This window comes from Amblyraja radiata, chromosome 8 (assembly GCF_010909765.2).
Source record: "Amblyraja radiata isolate CabotCenter1 chromosome 8, sAmbRad1.1.pri, whole genome shotgun sequence".
Taxonomy (NCBI): domain Eukaryota; kingdom Metazoa; phylum Chordata; class Chondrichthyes; order Rajiformes; family Rajidae; genus Amblyraja; species Amblyraja radiata.
In genome coordinates this window covers 69,546,427-69,573,672 of record NC_045963.1, presented here as the reverse complement: position 1 = coordinate 69,573,672, position 27,246 = coordinate 69,546,427, and the positions used below count along the sequence as shown (strand labels likewise).

At 38.9% G+C, this 27,246-nt stretch overlaps 1 protein-coding gene across 4 annotated transcripts in view; it reads left to right on the top strand.

Moving 5' to 3' along the window:
- Positions 1-27,246, top strand: part of ralgapa2 (Ral GTPase activating protein catalytic subunit alpha 2) — a 462,100-nt gene that overhangs the window by 321,106 nt on the left and 113,748 nt on the right. For all 4 annotated transcript variants that reach the window (XM_033026192.1, XM_033026194.1, XM_033026193.1 and 1 more), the window contains 3 exons: positions 4,814-4,969; positions 12,374-12,532; positions 23,358-23,485. In XM_033026192.1, the coding sequence (XP_032882083.1) occupies positions 4,814-4,969; positions 12,374-12,532; positions 23,358-23,485 (443 nt within the window). The remainder of the gene's footprint in view (positions 1-4,813; positions 4,970-12,373; positions 12,533-23,357; positions 23,486-27,246) is intronic.

The window sequence follows — 27,246 nt, the reverse complement described above, 5'->3', positions numbered from 1 at the left end:
GGTACTAAATGCATGAGTCGGACACCTTACTGGAATAGCTCAGTGGGTCAGGCAGCATAACTAACCAACCATGCCTCGTCTCCTTTTTTTCCCCCCCTCCCCCTACAGGCCTTCCTCTGGCCCCGCAATTCACCCCTCTTCTCTACTGCTGAATAATTATAGGCAGCATGAAGTAAATGAGGTGCTTGTGGAGTATAAGGAATGTAAAAAGAATCTTAAGAAAGAAATTAGAAAAGCTAAAAGAAGATATGAGGTTGCTTTGGCAAGTAAGGTGAAAGTAAATCCAAAGGGTTTCTACAGCTATATTAATAGCAAAAGGATAACGAGGGATAAAATTGGTCCATTGGAGAAACAGAGTGGGCAGCTATCTACAGAGCCAAAAGAGATGGGGGAGATATTGAACAATTTCTTTTCTTCGGTATTCACCAAGGAGAAGGATATTGAATTATGTGAGGTAAGGGAAACGAGTAGAGTAGTTATGGATACTATGAGTTTCAAAGTAAAAGAAGTACTGACACTTTTGAAGAATATCAAAGTGGATAAGTCTCCAGGTCCTGACAGGATATTCCCTAGGACATTGAGGGAAGTTAGTGTAGAAATAGCCAGGGCTATGACAGAAATATTTCAAATGTCATTAGAAACGGGAATAGTCCCCGAGGATTGGCGTACTGCGCATGTTGTTCCATTGTTTAAAAAGGGTTCTAAGAGTAAACCTAGCAATTATAGACCTGTTAGTTTGACTTCAGTGGTGGGCAAATTAATGGAAAAGATACTTAGCGATAATATATATAAGCATCTGGATAAACAGGGTCTGATTAGGAACAGTCAACATGGATTTGTGCCTGGAAGGTCATGTTTGACTAATCTTCTTGAATTTTTTGAAGAGGTTACTAGGGAAATTGACGAGGGTAAAGCAGTGGATGTTGTCTATATGGACTTTAGTAAGGCCTTTGACAAGGTTCCTCATGGAAGGTTGGTTAAGAAGGTTAAACTGTTGGGTATAAATGCAGGAATAGCAAGATGGATTCAGCAGTGGCTGAATGGGAGAAGCCAGAGGGTAATGGTGGATGGCTGTTTGTCGGGTTGGAGGCAGGTGACTAGTGGGGTGTCTCAGGGATCTGTGTTGGGTCCTTTGTTGTTTGTCATGTACATCAATGATCTGGATGAAGGGGTGGTAAATTGGATTAGTAAGTATGCAGATGATACCAAGATAGGGGGTGTTGTGGATAATGAAGAGGATTTCCAAAGTCTACAGAGTGATTTAGGCCATTTGGAAAAATGGGCTGAAAGATGGCAGATGGAGTTTAATGCTGATAAATGTGAGGTGTTACACCTTGGCAGGACAAATCAAAATAGGACGTACATGATAAATGGTAGGGAATTGAAGAATACAGTTGAACAGAGGGATCTGGGAATAACCGTGCATAGTTCCTTGAAGGTGGAATCTCATATAGATAGGGTGGTAAAGAAAGCTTTTGGTATGCTAGCCTTTATAAATCAGAGCATTGAGTATAGAAGCTGGGATGTAATGTTAAAATTGTACAAGGCATTGGTGAGACCAAATCTGGAGTATGGTGTACAATTTTGGTCGCCCAATTATAGGAAGGATGTCAACAAAATAGAGAGAGTACAGAGGAGATTTACTAGAATGTTGCCTGGATTTCAACAACTAAGTTACAGAGATAGGTTGAATAAGTTAGGTCTTTATTCTCTGGAGCGCAGAAGGTTAAGGGGGGACTTGATAGAGGTCTTTAAAATGATGAGAGGGATAGACAGAGTTGATGTGATCAAGCTTTTCCCTTTGAGAATAGGGAAGATTCAAACAAGAGGACATGACTTCAGAATTAAAGGACAGAAGTTTAGGGGTAACATGAGGGGGAACTTCTTTACTCAGAGAGTGGTAGCGGTGTGGAATGAGCTTCCAGTAGAAGTGGTGGCGGCAGGTTCGTTGGTATCATTTAAGAATAAATTGGATAGGCATATGGATGAGAAGGGAATGGAGGGTTATGGTATGAGTGCAGGCAGGTGGGACTAAGGGAAAAAAATTGTTCGGCACGGACTTGTAGGGCCGAGATGGCCTGTTTCCGTGCTGTAATTGTTATATGGTTATATGGTTATCTCACAGCCTTGTGTCTCCCTGTCCTCTCTTGCTTTTGTCCACCCATTTGCCAATTAACCCCCTCCCCTCATCTGTATTCATCTATAACTTGCCAGGCTTTGTCCCGTCCCCCTCTCATTTCCAGCTTTCTCCCTCCCTCCCTACTACAATCGGAGTGAAGAAGGATCCCAACCCAAAACATCGCTTATACAGGTTCTCCATAGACACTAAAAGCTAGAGTAACTCAACGGGTCAGACAGCATCTCTGGAGAAAAGGAATAGGTGATGTTTCAGGTCAAGACCCTTCAGACTGAGAGTCAGGGTTCACGTCCCAATGACTGAGTCTGAAGAAGGGTCTCGACCCGAAACTTCACCTATTCCTTTTCTCCAGAGATGCTGCCTGACCGCTGCGTTACTCCAGCTTTTTGTGTCCATCTACCTTAAGGTAAACTTGGTTTCTCACCCATGTCCTTAGCACAACGGGGGCAATTTACATTAACTAATTAACCCACCCGCCAGCTCATCATTGGAGGTAAACAAAGCACCCAGGAATCCCATGCAGTCACAGAGAGGATGTGCAAATTCCACGCAGAACCTACCAGAGGTCAGAATCGAACTCTGGTTACTCTGGTTGCACTTCCTGCAACACTACTGTGCTATCGTACACATGGATCAACATTTTACTGTGTTCACTTATTAATATGGATCTCGCTGCAATCCTCTGACAGCTGCACAGTCTTCACATGTACTATATTTGAATCTTTCCCAGAAAACTTGTTTGAGGTTTCTTTTACTACATGAATTAAAATGGGAATAAATATTTGCCAAATTGAAAGCAGTTTTATTATTATATAAAGTTACAAGTTTTAATTCTGTAAAAAATCTGTGACGGGAAAAACTCCAGTTAATGGGCTAAAAGCAGAGCTTTTACATTGACACAACAGTAAAATATTATTCCTAAAGGGCCTGTCCCACTGTGGCGACCTAATTTGCGAGTTTAGAAGAGTTTGAGCTCGACTCAAACTCGCAGCATGGTCGACACGTGGTCCTAGGAGGTCACTGGAACTCTCCTTCATGCTCGAGGGAAGTTCCCGCATACTCGCGGCCTCAGTTTGGTCGAGGAAAGATTGGTCGGCATGGTTCTTTTGAACTCGTAGTGCAGTGGAGTGGGGTCGCTATGTAGTTACAGGCAGTCGAGAGCAGCCATCGGCCTTCGCTGACCGGGCATTTTAAATGGCTCATTGGAGTTTTCAGAACCAAGGAAAACCGACCGGTAATGTTAAATGCTCGCTGAAAGTTGTCTGGCTTCTTAAACGTGTCTCCAATCCTTCGTCCCCCTTCTCTCCCCCTCCCACCCCTTATCTCTCCCCCCCCCCCCCCCCCCCTCTCCGCGCTCTCTAAAGGACTTCCCGTAACTCTGCCAGCCGTCTTTTACCTTCCTGTTCATCGCGGGTGTGAATTTCAAACAGCGCTCCCCCGTTTTTCCTGGCCCCCCGCCTTTGCGATGTGTGTGTGTGTGTGTGTGTGTGTGTGTGTGTGTGTGCGCGCGCAGACGGTGGATCCAGCTCGCCATTTCACCACTTATAGTCAATCCAGCTCGAGGTTTTTCAGGCGAGTGCCCTCAAACTTGAAGGTTGAAGACAATCGCTGAAAAGTCGCGTTAGAGGGACAGGCTCTATAATCTATTCTACAACTATCAGAAATAAATATCCAGAATAAAAATTGTGTTCATGTAGGAAAGTTTATGTCAAATTTCACTGTGTATTAGTTAGTGCTTTATTCAAAACAATATTCAATTCTGTAGTGATTTATTTGTGACGGGAAAGAGAGCATTTTGTAATTGATTGTAAAGCCAACCGTTTTGAACCTGGGTTTTAGGATGGACGGTGATTTTAAACTAGATAAACAAATAGGCGCGGTGGTTAAGTCCAGCTTCTTTCACCTAAGGAAGCTGGCAAAGGTGAAGCCCATTCTCGAGCGGGAGCATTTTGAAACAGTAATCCATGCCTTTATTACATCTAGGCTGGATTACTGTAACGCACTCTACTCTGGAGTCGCACGAGCTTCATTGGCTCGTCTCCAGCTTGTTCAAAATGCTGCCGCTCGCCTTTTGACCGGAACTCGAAAGAGGGAGCACATTACGCTAATTTTGGCCTCCCTTCACTGGCTCCCAGTGCACTTTCGAGTTCATTTCAAAATTATTTTATTTGTTTTTAAATCGTTGAATGGGCTCGCCCCGCCTTACCTCTCTGAGCTGCTCCACCTATATGCTCCTGCCCGGTGCCTCAGGTCAGCTGATCAGCTGCTCCTTGAGGTACCAAGGTCTAAGCGGAAGCTCAGAGGGGATAGAGCCTTTTATGTTGCTGCTCCGGCACTCTGGAACACCTTGCCGCTGCACATCAGACAGGCCCCCTCACTGTCCATCTTCAAATCCTCCCTAAAAACACATTTTTATTCTTTGGCTTTCGACACTGGCTGAGGCATTGCTCCTGTTTTTAGTGCTTTTAATGTCTTTTAATTTTTAGTGTGTTTTTTATAGTCCTTCGTTTTACGGTTTTTAATGGTTTTTAATTGTTTGTAATAGCTTTTTGTTCATGAGTTCTCATGTACAGCACTTTGTGGCAACTGCAGTTGTTTAAAGTGCTTTATAAATAAAGTTATTATTATTATTATTATTATTATTATTATATTATATTATTCATTTATTTTCTGTAGATTGACCTGTCTACACATTGTGGTTTTATGGGTGGTCTGCAACGTAATGGAAGTACGGGCCAAACTGCACCTTACTATGCTACCTCTACAGTGGAAGTCATTTTCCATGTTTCAACAAGAATGCCGTCTGATTCTGATGATTCAATAACTAAAAAGGTAATTAGCCAGAATTTCCTGACAGCTATTGCTTTCCCCCAGGGTTCTTGATAATTTGACAATTGTAGTTATTTATTTTTAAATGGTTTAAACCATTTAAAAAGGTGTAGATGCCGGGGACTGATAGTTCTTATACGCTCCAACCTGAAAGTATTGAATTCGGAGACAACCCACAAATGTCAGCCATCAAGTTCCATAACGTAGCTGTGAAAACATTGCTCCTTTGTAGTAATATCATACGAAACAAAAGCTTTTGAAATGGTATTTGTGTTCAGTTCTGGGCACCATGTTATAGGAAAGATTGAAAGGGTTCAGAAAAGATTTACGAGGATGTTGCCAGGACTAGAGGGTGTCAGTATAAGGAGAGGTTGAGTAGGCTGGGTAGGCACACTATTCCCTGGAGCGCAGGAGGATGAGGGGTGATTTTTCAGAGGTATACACAATCATGAGAGGAATAGATCAGGTAGATACACAGTCTCTTGCCCAGAGTAGGGGAATCGAGGACCAGAGGACATAAGTTCAAGGTGAAGGGGAACATATTTAATAGGAATTTGAGGGGTAATGTTTTCACAGAAAGGGTGGTGGGTGTATGAAACAAGCTGCCAGGGGAGGTATTTGAGGCTGGGACTATCCCATTGTTTAGGAAACCGTTTGCGACAGGTACATGGATAGTACAGGTTTGGATGGATATGGACCAAGCGCAAGCAAGTGGGAATAGTGTAGCTGTGACATTGCTGGCCGGTGTGGGCATGTTGGGCTGAAGGGCCTGTTTCCACTGCATCACACTATGACTCTATAACAGTGAAGAGCCTGAACATTAAAATTCTACATATCCTTTCGAAAACCTAAGTAAATTTTATTCAATATAAAGTGATTGGTAATGTAACCTATTTCATAGTGAATGATCACTTCATTGTGAATTATAGTCCAATAGTGTTTGCTGATTCATATTCCCTTGTATCATGGAGGTGTTTTGCTGTTTCTTATGACAGACAAATTATTGAGAGGCTTGAAAGAGAAAAGCAGGATATGATCCTTCAGAATAACAAAGTCAATATTGGTTGAATACAAATTGGACGTTTTTGTAGTTATTTTCAGTTATATTTTACAATGTTTGTTTTGCATGTCACCTTTTAAACAAAGTCAAGCTATGAATGTATTTAATAATTGCATATTGAACAAAATATGGTCACCTGTGAAATGAAAACATGTTAGTAATTCTAACAAGGCTAACCGTCTTCTTCCAACAAAAATGAGATTTTGGTAAACAAAATAAAATCTGGCACATAAATCAAATGGACTTGACATGCTTTGTTTCTCACTATTTTCTTGGAAGTTGATTAGCATTCAGTTGTGCATGAACATATCGACTTTGAAATGTGAGTTTAAGAACAGATCTCAATTTCGATTTTTACGTGGTGATGTTGGAAAAAGAGATTAACCGAAGATATAAATCAAAGCAGTGCAATCTTGTTTGAATACCTTTCTCATTACACACCCCCTCAATTCAAGTATTTCCTCTTTCAAACGTGTATCATTAGTATCTAGCAAGAAGCTTCTTTGTCTAATCAATGGTAGTGTCAAGCAACCTAACCTGGCATTTAATAGATTAGCCAGATATGTAACCTAAGCTACCCTCACTTCAGAATTTTTAAAGTAATTGACCAAACTATCATGAAGATGTCGGTGGAGAAAAAAGTAATGCATGCCCGAGGCTCATTGGATTACTGCTTCATTTTACCATTTAACCTAACCATCATTTTGCTTAGGAAGTGCATTGGTTCATCTCTGCAATTGAGCCTACAACACTTTATCAATGAATCGTACATTATGTCAGTTCATGCAAAAATTTCAGCTTTCCTTAATTATTCAAGGTTCAGATGCAGCATCAATATTGCTTTGAAGGCTGAATAAAAATCCTACCAGCTGAAAGTTTGCCTACTCTGTCAATTGTTCCCAGAGACTTGATTGAGCAATTCAGATTTATGAATGACCGTTGTTCGTATGTAATATTGGCTCACCTGGAAAGTCTGAAAGAAATTCCATCGAGTTGCTCTTTAACCACAGATTGGCTTAACATATTCCAAATTCTAATAACGAGGAATTGCAGATGCAAATATACCAAGGAAAGGCATCAAATGCTGGAGTAACTCAGCAGGCCAGGCAGCATCCCTGGAGAACATGGATAGGTGACATTTTGAGTCAGAGCCATTCTTCTTTTTCAGGTCGAAAGAAGGGTTCCGATCAGAAACGTCGCCTTTCCACTGGCCTGCTGAGTTACTCAGCATTTTGTGTATTTCTTTGCTACAAAATCTGATTTTCAAATCATGCAATGGAATATCCATTATTCAACTCAATTGTCTGCAAGATTTCACCCACCATTTTATTGCTGATATTGCTTGTGCACAATTTAATTCAATCTTTTATGATCATGTATTATCATAGTCAAACAGGCCCTTTGGTCCAACTTGTCCGTGCCAACCAAGATGTCCCCATCTATGCTAGTCCCACTTGCTTGCATTTGTCCCTTATCTCTCTAAACCTTTCCTCCATGTGTGCCTGTCCAAATGTTGTTTGAGTCATACAATAATATCATAGCATCTGAATAACAAATATGATGACCGCTTTGTGATCTTACAGTGATTTCACAGCAGATAGTTATGCCTTTCAACCCACAACAGATGCAACAGAAGATAGACCCAAAAAGATGGTGTAACTCAGCGGGTCAGGCAGCATCTCTGGAGAAAAGGAGTAGGTGACGTCTCGGATCGAGACCCTTCCGCTGGTTTAAACCGAAGATAGATACAAAAAGCTGGGATAACTCATCGGGTCAGGCAGCATCTCTTGAGAAATAGGAATAGGAAAATGATTTTTTGTAAACAATCAAAACTCAGGCAGGTGTTGAACAGTCTCTTGTCTAAATTTCTTTATCTGTGTATATCATCAAGACCTATGACATCGGTAGTCTCTTGGCAGTGATTGCTGTTTTTATCCATTTCAGCTGATGTGAAACGATCATTAAAAAATCACTCCCATTTATGTTCTGCTTTTACAGTGAAAACTATCTTTGCTTGTCTGTACTTCCAAATGGAAAATGGCTGTCCCTCTCTTAAAACCCACCTGTTCCTATCTCACTCAGAAAATGATGTTTCCTACTTTCAACAACCCACCTGCCTATAAATGGCACAGACACAGCTACACCTACACAAATCCAGACTTCTGAGTACAGTAGATCCATGCTTACCATCTGTCACTAATGTTGACTTTGTATCCCATTGCAGTAAACAGGTAGAACAAACATTTTGGCAGCAATTGCTCACTTGGGGGTGATTTATTTTATTTTCTCCATGATTCTTGCTGAACAATTTGAGGTATAATTCTGCTTTCATAATATCAGGCATAATATTTTTTAGATGCTCCACTGTAATAGTGCTGAAGGAAAACAGGTTATGGAATTTGATCAGGCTAGGTGGAGATTATATTTTTTAAATATGATATATTTTGATAAGGATCCAAATGGATTTAACTTAATTGCTTGTTCAAACACTAGGTTTGACATTGAATCATATTTTTAGGTTGTAATGTGTCAGTAACTTTTCAAAGGCAGTTTAAAGAAGGATATGTTATACCTTATAGCAAGTTTCAATTGAAGCAGTCTCTGTGAGCATAAGAATAGTAAGAATGAATGTAATTGCCTTTAAAGCTTTATGAGTAGTATATAATAAAGGTTCTACTAAAATTGCTTTCATAAAAATGTGGGTCATACTGTTCCATAGAATTGCAACATCTGGCATCATTATTGTAAACTTTTGATCAGAGCATACATGAAAGTGAAAATCAATTTGTGCATCAGCATGCTGCAGTCCTCTGTCTCTATCTCACCAAATCATAGTTAATGTTTTAATTAAAAAATGAGCATCAAAAACTAATGAGGTGATTTAGCTTATCGAAAAATGTTTAAAAGTAGTAAGCTCTCATTTTTGTTTTGTGCCACCAACCCCATGCTGAACCCTGTGATCTTGCAGTGGAAATTAGTTAGCTTTGTTAAATTGAATTTTTAGCAGCACAGAGATTGCAAGCTGTGACAGAGCTGTGCTATTGGATTTGTACGATTCACTTGGCTCCACAAACTGTAATTGCACTTATGTCTTACAAGGCTTTTTTAGCCTGAGGCAGGACTGGAGCAGGAAAGCAAATTGGCAGGGTTACAGTAAGAGTGGAGGCGAATGAAAGGCACACATTATCAATCTCCAGGCTGTGCTATTCCTCCAGGAAGTTTCTTGGTTAATTTACAAATAAAGCTCAGTTTTCGAGGAAGGGCACACTGCAGTGCAAACAAAGGGGTTGGTCAGGCTTCGGAGCTACTGAATAACAGGGCCACCATGCCTATATGACAACAAGAACTTTCAATCAAATTGACGACTCCATTCTCGAGGCAGCTGGCTTTTCTAATGCAATTAGCACGAAGGAGGTCAGGCTGCTGGGTGCAATGCCTTGACCAGTGTCATCGGTGGTGTGTTAGCCACCCGGCTAACAGCTTGCAAAATGATCCACATGAGTAAATGAGTTCTGTTGCACATGTCTAATTAGCCAAGGATTCGGATGTTTTCACTGGTCAACGGAATCAAATATTTCGCTCCATTCACTGTCTGTTTTATGTTATTCAGAAATGCTTGTCAGTAATTTTTTTTTGAGGAAGGTCAGTGTAAGGTGAATGATGTGAGGCTAAAAGGTGATACCATCCTAAAGTGTATCTATTTCCATTATTGGAAGTTAAAAGAAACGTGTGTCTGAAAGCTAATCTCAATGAAGCAAATGTCTAACAATGTGTTTTGAAATTAATTAATATTTTCAGATGGTATTTCTTGTGTTTTGTGACACTTGTAAATTTAGAGGCTTTTACTCCGAGAATATTATTGGGAAAGCAATGGGTCTCGACCCCAAACATCACCTATTCCTTTTCTCCAGAGATACTGCCTGACCCGCTGAGTTACTCCAGCTTTTTGTGCCTATCTTTGAGATATAAATTCTCCTAGCCAATTGGAGATGTTCTGCAATGACAACATTCACAGCATTCCAGGGCTGGAAGGAGAGTAAACATTGAGCATTTTGCCTCATAATTTTCTAATAGTTAAGAGCTGGAAATGTCAAATAAGATCATGGTGATTATGATGGCTGTAACCGGCCCACAATTTAATAACCAGTGGATTCTGGAAAGTCACTAGCTATAAATAGACAATAGGTGCAGGAGTAGGCCATTCGGCCCTTCGAGCCAGCGCCGCCATTCACTGTGATCATGGCTGATCATCCACATTCAGTATCCTGTACCTGCCTTCTCACTATATCCCCTGACACTGCTATCTTTAAGAGCTCTATCTAACTCTCTCTTGAAAGCATCCAGAGAATTGGCCTCCACTGCCTTCTGAGGCAGAGAATTCCATAGATTCACAACTCTCTGTGTGAAAAAGTTTATCCTCATCTCTGTTCTAAATGGCCTACCCCTTATTCTTAAACGGTGGCCCCTTGTTCTGGACTCCCTCAACATCAGGAACATGCCTTTAGCGTGCCCAATCCCTTAATAATCTTATATCTTTCAGTAATATAGCCTCTCATCCTTCTAAATTCCAGAGTATACAGGCCCAGCCGTTCCATTCTATCAACATACGATAGTCCCGCCATCCCGGGAATTAACCTCGTGAATCTACGCTGCACTCCCTCAATAGCAATAATGTCCTTCGTCAAATTTGGAGACCAATACTGCACACAATACTCCAGGTGTTGTCTCACTAGGCCCCTGTCACAAGGCTGCTGCTTATGGTTCTTCCTCCCAGCATATAAACTATTATTTGTTGATGGAGTGATTTTTAAAACAATATAAGGGGGGAAAAAGCAAATGGTCTGAACGTTGAATGTCACTTTAAATCCATGTTAAAGTATCTGTATAATGTGGTTGGTATAGTTGGCAATGTTATTTTGATGCTTTTGCTATTGGAACTAACCTTGCTCTCAGCACCAGATTTTCTACTTATCTCGTTATGTTATTTTGTACACTTATGTCTTTAAAAATCACCATGAATCTTTCATAGTTTGTATCAAAATGAGCACGATAGTAGAGAAATAAAAACTGTGCACCACAGAACTGATGTGTTCAGTTGTTAATTAGAGTGCACGCCAAATAATCTCACATGAGCACTAAGTAACCTGCGATTGTTGGACACATCATTACAATCATTTGAATTGATTTTTTTCCAGGTAACAGTCATATTACATTTTAGGCAACACTACAAGTTGGATTTATTGAAAAAAATTAATTAACAGATAAAAGGCAGCCTATGAATGAATCCCATCAGAACCTATTACAGAGTAAGAAATCACATTGGGAATTCGAGCACATTCCCCAATTATAGTATGGGTCTTGACAATGGTGTGTGAATCCAGTGATCTGGACACTCATTGTAAGTGAAATAATTGAGAAAATATGGAACGATTTCAGCCGAGAGTTCTCTTATCGGGTGTCTCAAAGCATTGAACTGTCAGTCAATACAAGTATAAGTCACTTTTGTAGAAATTACTTATAGATTCAACAGTCCTAACCAATTAGCTGTCTCTGTAAAGCTCAGTCTTCAAGAAATCAATTTCTCTGGACAGAAAGTACATCAATATCTACCTAAATTTAACTGATTAACTACCAGACCAGGCAGTCTGGTTGGATTGTCACCAAATATATCCAGTTTCCCAGGAGTATTCATGAGAGGAATAAATCGGGTAGATGGACAGAATCTTTTGCCAAGAGTGGGGGAATCGAGGACCAGAGGATATAGGTTCAAGGTGAAGGGGAAAAGATTTAATGGGAATCTGAGGGGTAACTTTTTCACACAAAGGGTGGTGGGTGTATGGATTAAGCTGCCAGAGGAGGTAGTTGAGGCTGGGACTATCCCAAGGTTTAAGAAACAGTTAGACAGGGACAAGGATAGGACAAGTTTGGAGGGATTTGGACCAAATGCAGGCAGGTGGGACTGGTGTAGCTGGGAAACGTTGGCCGGTGTGGGTGTTGGGCCGAAGGACATGTTTCCACACTGTATCACTCTATGATTCTATGACTTGCATGTCCAATACAATGTCCTGAGCTCAGCTCTGCAAATTTACAAAAGAATCACTACAATGGTTTGCAAATAGGAAAATAGAATGCAAATTATTTTCTAAATGCATTCTTCTACAATTGCTATATTATCCAAACCTACCAAACTAACTAAGACAAATCAATTGGATAAGTGTTTCCACCTTTTACTACCTCAACAATTCCAGCCATTGAGGCAAATTAATTAAATTTCTAGATGTTGACCATGTAATGAGATACTAATATCACTAGACTACAATTAATCGAGAGCCAATTTATCATTGCAGCTTCGTCACTTGGGAAATGACGAGGTTCACATCATATGGTCAGAGCACACAAGGGACTATCGCAGGGGAATCATTCCTACGGATTTTGGTGATGTCTTAATCGTCATCTATCCTATGAAAAATTGCATGTTCTACATTCAAATTTTAAAGAAACCAGAAGTAAGTACAATTTCATTCTAATTTGCTGAAAGCTGCTGTATACCATAAAAGTTTTATTTTAAACACCAAGCAGTTTTATTTTGGCAGGAAGTTTCCTGATGAATTTACAAGTAAAAGTTACGTTTTATTGAGTGCATTGTTCCATGAAGTGAGGGATGGCACAATCAAAAGCCTTTGCTGTGGTAGTGTCATGGAAGCATTTCATTTCATAAGATAACTGTTGAGCCCTTTGGACTTGCAATAGTTCTCAGAGTTTATAACTTAACCCTTCTTTAGCCAGGCCATATTTAGTTTATTTTCCAGATATTTTTCCGAAACTGCTTGAATATATCTTTTCAACTAGGATGTTCCACGCTTAAAAATATAATAGATTTTCTCACCTCTCCTGTATTTACTCTGTCTCTATTCAGCCAGTTAATATAATATTTTAATTTAATAATATTTTAGTTTAGTATAGAGATACAGCATGGAAACGGGTCTTTCGGCTCATCGAGTCTGTGCCGACCAGCGATCACCCCTACACTAGTTTAAACCTACACACTAGGTATAAGTTTCAGAAGCCAATTAACCTACAAGCCTGCACGTCTTTGGAATGTGGGAGGAAACCCAGGTAGTCATAGGAAGAAAGGTTCAAAGGTTAGGTTCAAAGGTTATTTTATTGGTCACATAGGTGTAGTGAAATGCTTCTTGCCAATGCAGCACATAAAGAAAGAATACAGACATAACATTAATAACAGATTTAAACATAAAAAACATCCCCCCACAATGGTTCCCATTATGAGGAAGGCACAATGTCCAGTCCCCATCTCATGTCCACCCATAGTCGGGCCTATTGAGGCCTCCACAGTGGCCTTTATGGAGGCCCGATGTTCCAGGCCGTTCTCGCCGGGTGATGGTGCTCCGGCGTCGGGAGAATCCTCTCAGCGGCATGGGAACCCTGGAACGGCCGCTTCCTTTACCGGAGATCGTGGCTTCCGAAGCCAACAAGGCCGCGCTGGATGGAGCTCAACCACTGGCGATCTCGGCAAGAGATCCCAGGCTCCCGATGAAAAGTTCAGCGCCGCAGCTGGCTGCTCCATAGTCCCGCAGCTCCGCGATGTATCAACGGCGGTCTTCAGCTCACCGGAGCTCCTGTGCGGCGACCCGGGCAAGGCATCGCCCGCTCCGCAATAGCGCTCCAGCGCTGTGCCGCCGAAGCCGAGGTACTGGGCGGTCCCCTCAGGAAACACCGCTCCAGGCCCGCTGAACTCCAAAAACAAAATACTAAAACTCACTAAAAATAAAAAAAAGAGTGAAAAACGAACAGCTGCAGGCTGGGCAGCCATACCACACAGGATGGCACCCCCGATCCCCTGTATCTCTATACTAAACTAAAATATTAAGACCATACAAACTCTGTTCAGGCAGCACCCATATTCAGGATTGAACCTGGACCTCTATCGCTGTAAGGCAGCAACTCTACTGCTGGGCCACTGTGCTGCTCCCTGCTCCACTGTGCAGCCCCCCTTTATTGGTGGGAAATCTTTTAGAAATAATCATGGAGGAGAAAAATGGAGTCTACACAAATAATGAATAAAATTAGAGGAGTTTAATATAAGAATTGAAGTGATGCAAGTTTATAAAAAGAATAAGGAAAGAAAATTGGCAAAGCTGATTTGCGGGAATTTTGAAAGTAATTGACTAAAATAAGATTAAAAACTAATTTGAGATTTATAAATATTCATATGCTCAAATTAAAATATAAATTTGCACCAAATGTTTACTCGTATCACAACTATCTAAGCAATTAAATGTAACAAGCTTCCCTGCAGTTATAGCCATGTGGCTATTAGTAATTTAACACAGCCACCTAACAGGATCTGGTTCTGTTTTCAATTGGCGTATGAAAAGGTGATAGATTTGCAGCAGTTCATGATTTCATATACTCCCTATTCTCTCTTTCCATAACTGATACGTTATTGCTATTGATTCTGACTGTGTCAATGATAATGAATATCCTGAAAAGTAAGCCGGCGTTGAGCTTTCAATACTATTGTTAAACTAACAGCAGCTGAATTTTAGTGGTTCGTGCCAGTGATACAAAATGCAATTGCTGCGTAGATGTTTGAACAGCAGTGTCTGGGACCACTATCGATATCCTATGTATTTGGAAGATGCAGCCACTAATGGATGGGAAGACTTAACAGTTTGCTCTGCCACTGAACTCCTGAACAAGTCCTAGGCCAACAAAACAATTGAGCTGAACCTTAATTTCATTTTGAATATGTTTATTCCTTTTTATTAAAAACAAACACATCTTATAATTTGTCCACATTTTTTACACTAGCTTTCTGAATATCCCTTCAGCGTAGTACGTGTTTGTATGGGATTCCAAAGATGTTGCTTAAGTTAAAGCAAAACTGGTTAATTTTCCCTTGACCATCCTTGGAGCTGAAAAGTTGCTTGTAACTTAAAGCAGCAGCAATTAACATTAAAAAAAAATAACATTCATTTCTCAGGATGGATGTGTCATTGATAAGGCCAGATTTTGTATCTGTCCCTGATTGGCTTTGGGAAAGCGATAGTTAGGCATCTTGTGAAGATACTCGTTCAGCATTGTGAGTAGGGAAGTCAGAGGTTTGGACTCTTTCTATTATATTCAGCAGAGTTGTATCGTCACCAGATCAGTCCAATGGCAGGGATTATAGATCAACAGTTGACAGTTTTGGCCTTTTTCAATGAACCATCATGCTTGTATTAATTCTTTCTCACCTAGCAACTTTCTGTCATAGATGAAACAATATTTTTTCTTCACAGAAAATATTCAGCTATAGATGCCAGTGAATGATACACTGCTGTTTTACAATGATGCTACCTGTCAGTATTATAACAAGCTCTTTGTATTATTTCACAATAAAGGATGTACTATTTTGATGGTAGACAAAAATGCCGGAGAAACTCAGCGGGTGAGGCAGCATCAATGGAGCAAAGGAAATAGGCAACATTTTGGCTCAAAACCCTTTTTCAGACTGTTTTGATGTTAGGTCCACACCTTAAATTAATCTGAACCAGATTAAAGAATGAACTGTAAACATTTGATAAGTTGTAGACAAAGTAGGAACTTTGACTATACATTACCTGATATCAGAATAAAATACTTAAAACATACCTCTTTGACTGCTTTATAAGAAAAATACGTTTTCATAAAAAAGACAAAATGCTGGAGTAACTCAGCGGATCAGACAGCATATTCTTACTACCAATTCAACTTGCAAATTAACCTTTTGGGAATCCTTCCAAGTCCCTTTGTACCTCTGATTTCTGAATCCTCTCCCCAATTAGAAAATAGTCTCCTCCTTTATTCTGACTACCAAAGTGCATAACTGCACACTTTGCTATGCTGTATTCCTTTTGCTGCATCTACCCTCCACGTATCTTCATATCATCTGCAAACTTGGCTGCAAAGCCATCACTACCATCATCCGAATCATTGATATACAATGTGAAGAGTAAGGGTTCCAACACTGACCCCTGCGGAACACCACTAGTCACTCGCACCCTTTATTCCTATTCTTTGCTTTCTGCCATTCAATCAACCTTATATCAATGCTAGTAACTTCAGTTCAGTTCTGTTTAGTTTATTGTTACGTGTACCGAGGTATAGTGAAAAACTTTTGTTGCGTGCTAACGAGTCAGTAGAAAGACAATGCATGATTGCAATCGAGCCATTCACAGTGTACAGATACATTTTAAGGGAATAACAAAAGGTAAAAGCAAGTAAAGTCCAATCAAAGATTGTCCCGAGGGTCACCAATTATGGTGCAACTTCATTGGACTCCATAACAATGACGTTTCCAATATGGAGAAATGTGAAGATGAATTGTTTGGAACCATCTTAGTCTTTGGTAGTAAAAGCCCATGCAATTTCGAGTAATGGATATAGCAAATTTTCTTTAATGCTTTCCCCTCTACACTACTGAGCAAAATGATTCTTTAGGGCACAGCATAGTCCCGTTATAAATGCAAAATACTCAATTGTGATGACCAGTAAGGTAACATTTTAAAAGTTAGTGCTTAGATATTGCATTTGGTGCCATAATACCTGTATCTGTAATCCATAATACCTGTATCTCGTGAATTGCTAAAATATTCTCTTGAAGGACAATATACTAATTATTTTGCCTCTATCACCAATTTAAGGCGAACTATGTAAATTGCAAGGTGGATCTTCATTTAAATTGGATACAAAGAATAAGGGAAACCTCTAGTCGTGTAAGAGACCCTGAATAATGTTCCATCAACGTATGCACTTCCTTCAAGTAGTTGAACAAAATATGTTTTCGGCACTCTAAGATGTAATGAGTTTAATGTCATAATGTCAGGCCTTTTTTCCAAAAAATGATTTTTTTTCCTCTAATGGGTTATTCAAATCAAGACCACTTAGATGTGGAGGTCATAAGATTACCAGACAAGGCATGAAATGAGCTTTTTGTACACACATCGTAAGGAAGAAAATGTCATTCTCTACTGAGTTTCCACAAGCATTTATCCTTGAGTGTCAAAAGATTTATTCTCGGGCTGACACCAAGATGAAAGGAAGAGAATGGTAAAGAATAACACATACTGTGAAAGAATCATACATCCGTTTTTTTTGTGAGCTTCATCATCTCCATCATTAAATTGTATTTCGTAATCAAATGGTTTCCTTTATTAAGTTATGGAATCCATGGAAACAGGCATAGCTGTGGACAGAGTTTCAAACATGCTGCTTATTTGTTTAACTGATGTTTGTTGACATATAAGATGTGCATAGACAAATGATAAAGTGAAATGTCTTTTTAAAATTAGGCATATTAACATCAGAAGAGTTTTCCGATAAAAATGGCTTTTACTCTTGTTACTAATGTCTGCCTTTATTGTCATTATTCAGTACTTGGCAACCATGCATTGATTTGCACATTTTTTTTGTCTTCATTAATTAAGTGATGCAATTATCATGAACTGCAACACAATCCTTCCTCAAACAAAACCTTTTTCAAGAAGAATAGAAAGTCTGCCAATACAACACGCGTCACAGATGTATGGAGGACACTGAAAACAATAACCACAAAGGCTGCTCACAGAATGGGGCCAAGAACATTGTACAAGCTTAGTTCACTACATATGCCACAAGGGACATACTATGGGTTCCCCTGGACACAATGCCATTTAGTCTGCAGTTAGTGAAGTGAAATTAATGCTCAGCCATTTGGTATCAGGTTAATGCACACACAGACCCATTTGGTCAACATTGTCGGACTTCTACCTAAAATGACCAGGCTCCAGAAGTAATATGCAAAAAATCCTTCTGTACAATGTATAAGAAAGGAACATGTCCTTCTGTTCCTCAAATAAAGATAAAATAGCAGTGTAGCAACTCTAAGTTGATGATGTTTAGATAAGCCCATTCGGGGGAAGAAACCTGCATCGCTGAAGAAAAAAAATGATATTACCTTATGTCCAAAAGGCAGGGAGTTTTTTAGATAAACCTGCAAAATATCATGTGGTAATTATTTGTATTCGGTGAATTTAATTTCCAATTTGATATGTTCATTTTTAATTGATGTAAGATTATTTTGTAATTTATAACTGGTATTCATTTATTAAGATGATAATGTGCCACACAATCCCCAAAGATCAGGGGCAAATAGTGCTGTATATAATTGACAAGTGGGCTTCTCATTGTGTGGTATAAAGGACCTGGGCTCAAACCTATTCAAGGCAAAAAATAGACCATGCAGCCTCGTATATAAGAAGCGAGAATAGATGCGTGCACAGATTTTGTTTTGTTCCATTCAAAATGTGACCTTAGATTCTGTGATATCAACTGGAAAGAACTGCTCCTGAGCACTCTTTTGCTGTGCTGCAATTCAGTTGATGTTCCACTGTACGGTATTCATAAGGGAGTCTGAGGATAAGCTGATACCTTAGATACTCCCTTACAACTATTGTTATGAACTTGTTGAAACTGTGAAACAGCCTGAAAGGAAGTCAAAATGTGCGTTTGTTTTATTTTACCACACTTTTTAATTTGATCAGAATTTCCTAGTTTCAGTCAAGATATTCAACCTGCATTATGTTGATGTGAATGGCTTGGAAAGACAGCTGTCAGATGCAGATGTTAAATAAAATGAAATTCCTGTTGAAATTTGCTGCCAACTCTAATTAGAGGAATTCCCTGAGCGCAAGAGTTTCTTTTAATTCCTTTTGTCTGCTTATTCAATGACTGTCTCAGTCATCCGGTAGTAATTGCATGACAGGAGAATAATAAGTGGCATTTATTTGTTCAATAAGTCCATGTCCAGATGGAAAAAATTGTGGTTTGAAATACTGATAATTGTCAGTAGACTCTCCTTGCATTATATAGACTTTTTTTCCCCGGAGTTTTGCAGATGCCATGCCAAACAAAGCAACAGTGGCAGGAATTGCTGGTTCTTGTAAAATCCTACATTTTCCCTCGCTTCACTTCTTTCCTATGATGTGAATTGGAACCTAAAGTCAGAGATGTGTGCTGCAAAATATGTATGTTAAATAAATTCAATGCAACAAATGTTCCCAGATGCATGGATACTTCTATCATGGTCCTCTACATTAGTTTTAATTTTGTTTTCCGTGAATTGTGCATCCACTGCTTTGGTGCTTACCCTCCAGAAAACATTCAATTGAAATAGCGCAGCTTCCTCATGCTGTAATTGTAGAAAACCAAGGAAAGTATTGGACAATCATGTCACAATCTTAAAATCATTTGTTTTAAAATGTGACACCACCATTTTGAAACGGGTAGTTATGGCATCAGACAATGAGTCATTTGTATTGCCTGGATCAGATTAGAATTCCCCGAGCTGAGAGTCCCCTCCTCAGCTGTTAAACTATTTAATATGTTGTGAGTATAGGATGGATGGATAATGTGGTATCTCTCTGTAGAACTCTGTGTATAAACTGCTTAGTAGAGCTCAACAAGTGCCTTCTAAAACTAATTTGGCATTACAGTAAAATCCTGCTCCTTATGGGGTCATCAACATCACTGGATGTTGTATCACATTCAAAAGGTCTAAGAAATCCCTATGACTTAAACATCTCAAGCACATATGACCTTCAAGTTCAGGTCAACCACATTTTGACCTGAGAGGTTTTCATCAGTTTACTACAAAACAGTCATTACAGATAGAATCGTTCAAGGACCAGCAAGCAAAATAGTAATGTTAAAAGAAAGCTGAACCAATTTATTGTTCTTGCTATGAAATGCAGCCTTTGCTGGCCTGAATGTATTGCCCTTAAAGGTGGCACCTCCCTCAACTACCTCCTCTGGCAGCTCGTTCCATACATCCACGCCACTCTTTGTGTGAAAAGGTTATCCCTCTGATTCGTATTAAATCTTTCCCTCCCCTCACCTTAAACCTATGTTCTCGGGTTCTTGATTTTCCTACTCTGGACAAGAGACTGTGTGTCTACCCTTATCTATTCCTCTCATGATTTTGTACACCTCTATAAGTTACCCCCTCATCCTCCTGCGCTCCAAGGAATAGAGCCCTAGCCTGCTCAACCTCTCCCTACAGCTCAGGCCCTCCGGTCCTGGCAACATCCTTGTAACTCATCTCTGCACCCTTTCCAGCTTTCCTATAACATGGCGACCAAACTGAACACAATATTTTAAATGTTGCTTTAGACTTTAGGGATATAGGAGTGGCCTTTGGAGTTTTGGAAGTAAAGTAGTCTCAAAGTAGTCTTGGCAAGTGTCTGCAGTGATTTTATGGATGGCGCTTTCTGCGACCACTGTAAAATGATAGAAGGAATTAAAGTTAAGAGTGTTAGATGGCACACCACTCAAACAGGCTTTGTTATCCTGGATTGTAGTCAATGTTTTGGCTATCATTGAACCTGCAATCATCCAGGTAAGCAGAGAGTAAAGCTGTTTAATACATCATGGCTTTAACTGCATCCCTGTGAACCTTTGACAACCTTTCATTCATTTGCTTATTGGGTTTCTATTTACCTTAAAGAATATATCGAAACAAGAATAGCACAGCACAGAAACAGTCCCAGACTTTGTTTCCGCTGCCTTTTATGGAAGAGAGTTCCAAAGGCCCTTAACTCTCAAAGAAAAATAATAATTGTCATTGCTATCTTAAATGGTTGACCTCTTATTTTTACCCTATAACCCCATGATTTTTCACAAGTGGAAACATCCAACTTGTTAAAACCCCTCAAAATTCGATATATGTATAAATTAAGCTTCCTCTCACTCTTTTAAACCCCAGTGAATACAGTCCTCGACTGTCCAACTATTCTTCTTAAGGCAACTGTCCTTTACAAGTATTAGTCTACCTCTGAACTCTTTCTAACATGTTAACATTATTATCTAAGAACCTCGATATTGTACACAGTGCACCAAATACCGTCTCATCAATGCTGAACTGAAGTATAACTTTTGTGCCTATATTTGAAGTATATCCTCCTTATTTTTGTATTGAATCCTTTCACAATGAAAGAAAACTTTATATTAGCTTTGATAATTACTTGGTTTACCTGCACTGCAGCCTTTTGCAAATCATGGTTGCATATCCAGATCTTTTTGCACCTCAGAATTTTTCATCTAGGCACTCTGATTCCCTTTTAGTTTCCTTGACAAAATGAACAATTTAATATTTTACTCTCTTTGCCAGAATTTTACCATTTACATCCCCGAGGAGTCTTCATGTATCCTCTTCACAAATTACTTTCCTACCTAGGAGACACAAGGAACTGTTGATGCTGGTTACCAGAAAGAGACACAAAGTGCTGGAGTAACTCAACAGGTCAGGCAGCATCTCTGGGGAACATATACAAGGCGACACTTCAATGGCCCTCTATGTTACTCCACCACTTTGTGTCTTATGCCTCCCTACCAACCTTTGTGACATTAGCAAATTTAGAACCATTCTTTCAATGCCTTTTAACAAATTGTAAATGTTGAACCCAGCACCATTCCATTGTTACATCTGGCCAACCATAAAAAGACTTGCCAGCCAACCTTCTTTCCACGCCATTATGGCAACCTCCTGCACCATAAGCTTTCATTTTTTTAATCTCAATACCTCTTGACGTAATATGTCATTAAATACCTTCAATAAAAAACCCAACAACCCCCACAATTAAAATGTGGATTATGGAGATGTCTGAGACCTTACACTTGGAAAAAATTAGACTTGTCTTAATTGACAAACCAGAATTGTTTGCTAGAATATGGTCTCCTTTTATTGATTTTCTGAAAGGGTAAATTGGTCCAGCACGGAAGCTTGACTGAAACTTGAATCCAGGATTGGATGAATAATTACACTTTATAATCTATGGACCTATCTCCAAAATTATGTTATTGGTAATTTCTTTTATTTTTTTTATTTTTTCTCTCTCTTTTCTTTCTATAGCTCTATCTTTCAAAAAATCTATTAAAAAATAAATAAATAGAGCTGTGTTAATATGTAATTGATAAACACATTTTGTTTTGGTTATGATATGTATATGCTTTAATAAAAACATATTTTTTTTTAAAATAGCTTCAATAAATCTGGTAGAGCTCAATTTTACCTATATTTTGAACTTTACAGAACTTTTATTTAAATTAATTTTACTTACATTTTATCTTTCTTGAAACCATGTTAGACGTATCCAATTACTTTGATTTTTCATAATATCAATAATAGTTCTTAACATTTTCCCAATGACAGGAGTTAATGTAACTGCTCTGCAGTTGCCTGATGTCTGTTTCCCTACCTTTTGTGGGGGGAAAGGAGTTAGATGTCATTGGTTATTTTTGTAACCTTCCCCAAATGGAGACTTTTTTTGGAAAATTAAGATCATGTGAAAGGAGTAGAATTGGGCCATTTGGCCCATCAAGTCTACTCTGCCATTCAATCATGACAGATCTGTCTCTCCCTCCTAACCCCATTCTCCTGCCTTCACCCCATAACATATCAACTTCCTCAATAGCCACTCATAAGATTCTAGGATGTAGTTCAATAGGACCCAGTGATTTGTCAACTTGCAGATCCAAAAATATACACGGTATCACTTGTTGGTAAATATTTTTTCTGCATTCTTCCAATTCCCAACATGAATTATTTCAGGGATGTTTCTTGCACTCTCGATAACATAAAGAGATTGGATTCTGCATGACAGGCAGTAAGTTGGGAGAAACAGGGAGCCATGATCTTCAGATGAGATGCTAAAAGCTTGATTGAGGGACAGGTGGAGAGGATCCCTACTCCTTCTGATTGCGAAGAGTGCCGGCAATGGCAGCATCTTCTGAAACTGGCATCTCCTCTCCTTTTCACTGCAGGCAGCCTGATTTTAATTGTAATTAAAAGCTATGCAGCACTGAAACTTGCCTCCATAAAAGTGATGGCATCCACAGAACATTTAACATCACATTAACACCTTTTGGAGTGAGGGTTGGGTTAATATTAAAGCCAGCAAGCAGCTGACCCATAAGAATATACTTGTAGCTTCTGCTGCCTGATATGTGGTTTCAAAAACCTTCCCAAACCTGTGGAAGAGAGCATCCTTGAAATGAGGGATAAGACCTCAATGCTTAAGATGATGTTCAGCTGTTATATAATATTTACTTATCAAAAGTTACTAATTGTATATTAGCATGGTCTGTGTAGAAGATTTTGTATAGACTGAATGAGGTCAATGTCGAGTTATTTTTTGTGTAAGCTTTTAGTGTAAACATCTTTTGTGTAAACATTTAAATGTTTAATAAATCTTCTGCATCTAGTGATTAACAACGTGGAATCCCTTAACCATAAAGGTGCTTGATCTGTTTCAGGTCCCATTTTTTGGTCCCCTCTTTGATGGAGCCATTGTAAATGAAAAGCTTCTGCCAAGTCTCGTTCGTGCGACAGGCATCAATGCAAGCCGAGCTGTGAAGTGTCTCATACCCCTTTACCAGAGCTTGTATCCTTTTTCTGCTCAGACAATGATGTGTGGACTACTTTTAAGGTTTGTTTTGATTTCCATAAATTTATTGATCAAGTAAGGTCATGTTCCTGTCAATATGATGATGATTAATATGTGGCTGTTTATTGGTTCATTATATATGAACTGCTCCGTTTGGACTTGTATAGATTTTGGACTTAATAAATCTCCCTTTAATTATGGCATACGTAGAATCATGAAGTTTGATGGCAATACCTTGAAGCAGTGATGGTTCTCAGAAGGGGACTGGTGTAAGAGAAGCTTGTTGGTTGTGTAAAGTTTGCATTTGTTGACTCTCAGTGTTTGCTGACTTGAATGGGAAATCATCTGATGCTGGTATTCCTAATGGAAAAAAAGAAATGAGTGAAATTAACACAATTTTATTGAGGTCAACTTTTATTGCATTTTTTTGTGTGCTTCAATGAATTCAATTTCCCTGATAATGTAAGTGAACAGACATTGTAGATAGAAAGAACAGATGTATTATTGAGTACTTTTGAAAATCCCTCCAGCTACCTTATTTGGTGTCTTTTCAGTGCACAATATGAAGATGTGATCATTTATACACCCTGTGTTTTAAACATTCAAATTAAAACCTTTAGCACAGAAAATGAAATAACACTTGCACAGTGCATTTATAGGACTTTTTTTTTAAACATGTTACATAAGATGTAGATACTGTAAATTTGAGGAAAATGCCTGATTGATGCAGCTTACTCTTTTCATAATTCATCTGTGAACGAAAAAAAATCGCTCATTGTGACAGTGCTTATTGCTAGAACTGTAAACTCTGATTACATCTGCACTTGACGGTTAGATTAAGGAGAATTTAATCAACAGAGGAGATTAATTTGCATCTCAATTGGGGAGTGGTAGAAGAAAAAAGGTTACACTCTGCAGCCAGCAGGTTGCAGGAGAAATCTGATAAGACACAAAGCCTACACTGAATACTACAGCTGAATGAAGGACAATATCGAAGTATGTGTTACCACAGCAACTTAAATGTTCATTGCTCTTTGTTTAACCTAGAGTGTGCATTGCAGGCATTTGGGCAAAAAATCTACCACTGTTAAAATCATGGGCAAAGCAATCTGTTTTTAGTCGGGGCCAACACTAGAAGGTTTTATTTGTAAAGATGAGTTGCGAACAGTGTGAATTTAGATTTGGAGTGCCTAAATTAATCAAGTATTTTACGAAGCTGTACTGAATATAGTCTTGTAATAGAAATACCTGTTGTCATTCAACATACAATGGAAATGTGCCTGTGTATGAGTTGTTTCCTCTAAATTGTTATTCTCTTCTGAAAAACAAAAACATTTTTGGGGGGGAAAAGATGTACATTGAACATTATTGACGTCCCGACTTATCCATTGCAGCAATTAGTATCACACTGCATCAAGTCCAAGGAACTAATTTCTTCCAAGAATTTGCAATAATGTTTATATACCCCTTCATACTGTTCTGTATAAGTTCCACATTATATACGTCCAAAATTTATTTTTAGTGGTTTCAATAGGTGAGGTAATTGCCTTTTCAATCAGTTAGTTAATTGGCAGTTTTGTGTCTCTGTGTGTGTCTTTGAAAAATAATACTTTATGGATTTTCTCTGCTATGGCACAAATAAATCATCTATTTGTGCAATATCGTTTGGAGTTTAAATTTTGCATGCAGTGCAAATGCCTCAGCTTCATTTTCAACCTTCTGTAACCTGCTACAATCTGAAACTATTTGATCCTAATCACATAATTATGGCATAAAAGCATTATTGAAAATCTGTTGTGTACCAAGTTTATAATATTGGCCGTAGAATTGGTAGAAGAATGATTCTACAACTGATGAGTTGTACTAATTTACTGAACGCTGTAACTATAAAGCTTGGAATTTTAATCCTTCAGTAGTTCTTAAAATAATAATACTGGATTTTGTATTGTTCACCATACAATTTTTAGTATGTTTTCAATTTAAAAAAAAAGAAAATGGTTATATTGAATTAATTTGGTTATTGAAAGTTAAAAAAATATCTAAATAAGAAATTGAAAGTAAAAGAGAAATCTAAAGCTTTTCATGCAAAAGATATGTTCTTGTTCACTTGAATATTAAGATTTCATTCTTAATCTGTAATTGTTCTTTGTACTTATTTTAATTTACAAAATGGCCTTTCAATTAACATAGGCTGTGTTTGGAAAAGTTTGAGTTATTTGTTAGTATAATGAAATTGTTTCTAAGTTTTTTTGTTCTTTATAAAAAATGATTTTGGCTTGTTTGAGATAACATCTTTTTTTATAAAAAATGGAATCAAAGTTGTTACTTTTTATCTGTCCGATGTAATTTCTCTTCTGAAATTTCATGTTGTGACCTCTTCTCAGCTATATACACGAAGATTTGAATTAGAATAAAGCTGCTGTGAAGGGAATAGTATTTGGGTATTCCTGTTACAGGTCCCACAACAGACACAAGTGCAACCACATGCTGTCACAGTCTGCTGAGCGTCATTTACTGTGCACTGCCAACAAAGAGCAAAGTCCATCAGGGAATGCATCTCCCTTTGCTCCTGACGCAAAGGCTTGATCTTCAGCCCTTTGTGGCAAAACTGAAGTGAGTGATGTATCAAAGTAGGAAAGTAGGTGCAGTCGTTGGCAGCAGCCATCAGAAAACATTGAGTTATATTGAAGACCCAGGACACAGAATTTATATCAATTTGGCTAATCATTTCCAGCTATGTGGTTAATGTCGTAAAATGTTATCTACTTACTTAATGTGTATTTAATGTTAATTTATCTGCCCAGAAAATACGATTATCTTAAAATTAGGATGCCCTAGAATGACACAGCAATATAGCGGCAGTAACCATTTTTGTCATTATTGGACTGCTGAAAACACAGGTTATCTTGGGTGCAACAGGCAGGCACATTCTCGTAGCTGCAAATTTGCAGTTTTGTGCTTTTGCTGAGGATAGGTGCAGGTAGACACTGGCGACAGACACACTGACGTTGATCTGTCTTTGTTCTATGATCTGGCATGATATGAGAGGAGCGTCAAAACTGAATATTTGGTTGAGGATAGTTGGGATCAGACCAGGAGTTGGTGTTTGGTGTAGAGTGGGGGAAGATTGGCACTTGCTTATGGAGAGGATTGGGGATGGGAATATCAGGGTTGGACTGACTGGCACTTATTGTTGGGGGAGTTTACGGGGTCAGACAATGCTAGCCTGGGGATTTTGATTGATTGATTATACCTTTAATAATCCTTTACAGGAAATTACAGTGCCACGACAGCTTCAAGACAGACATAACACCACACATTTCCTCAAATGGCTTCCATACTTAACAAGTTAAAATACAAGTTAAAATACAATTAATTTTTAAAAAGTGCAGTTATTTATGCGCATTATATAACCTTATAGCAGCTGGTAAACAGGACTTCCTATGTCTCTCAGTTTTGCACATTGGTGCAATCAGCCTCTGACTGAAGATGCTGCTCTTGATCACCTTCAGGGCATGGAGTGGGTGAGTGGGGTTGGTCATTATTGAACCCAGTTTGTTCAGAGTTCTGGCCTCTGCCACCTGCTGGACCGTTCGTTGCTCAGCCCCGACCACTGAGCCGGCCTTCCTGATTAGCTTGTCCAGTCTGTTTTTGTCCGCTATGCGGGCGCCATCTCCCCAACAGGCCACAGCAAAAAACAGAGCACTGGCCACCACTGAATGGTAGACACTGCACAGTAGGGGTTGGCAGATGTTAAA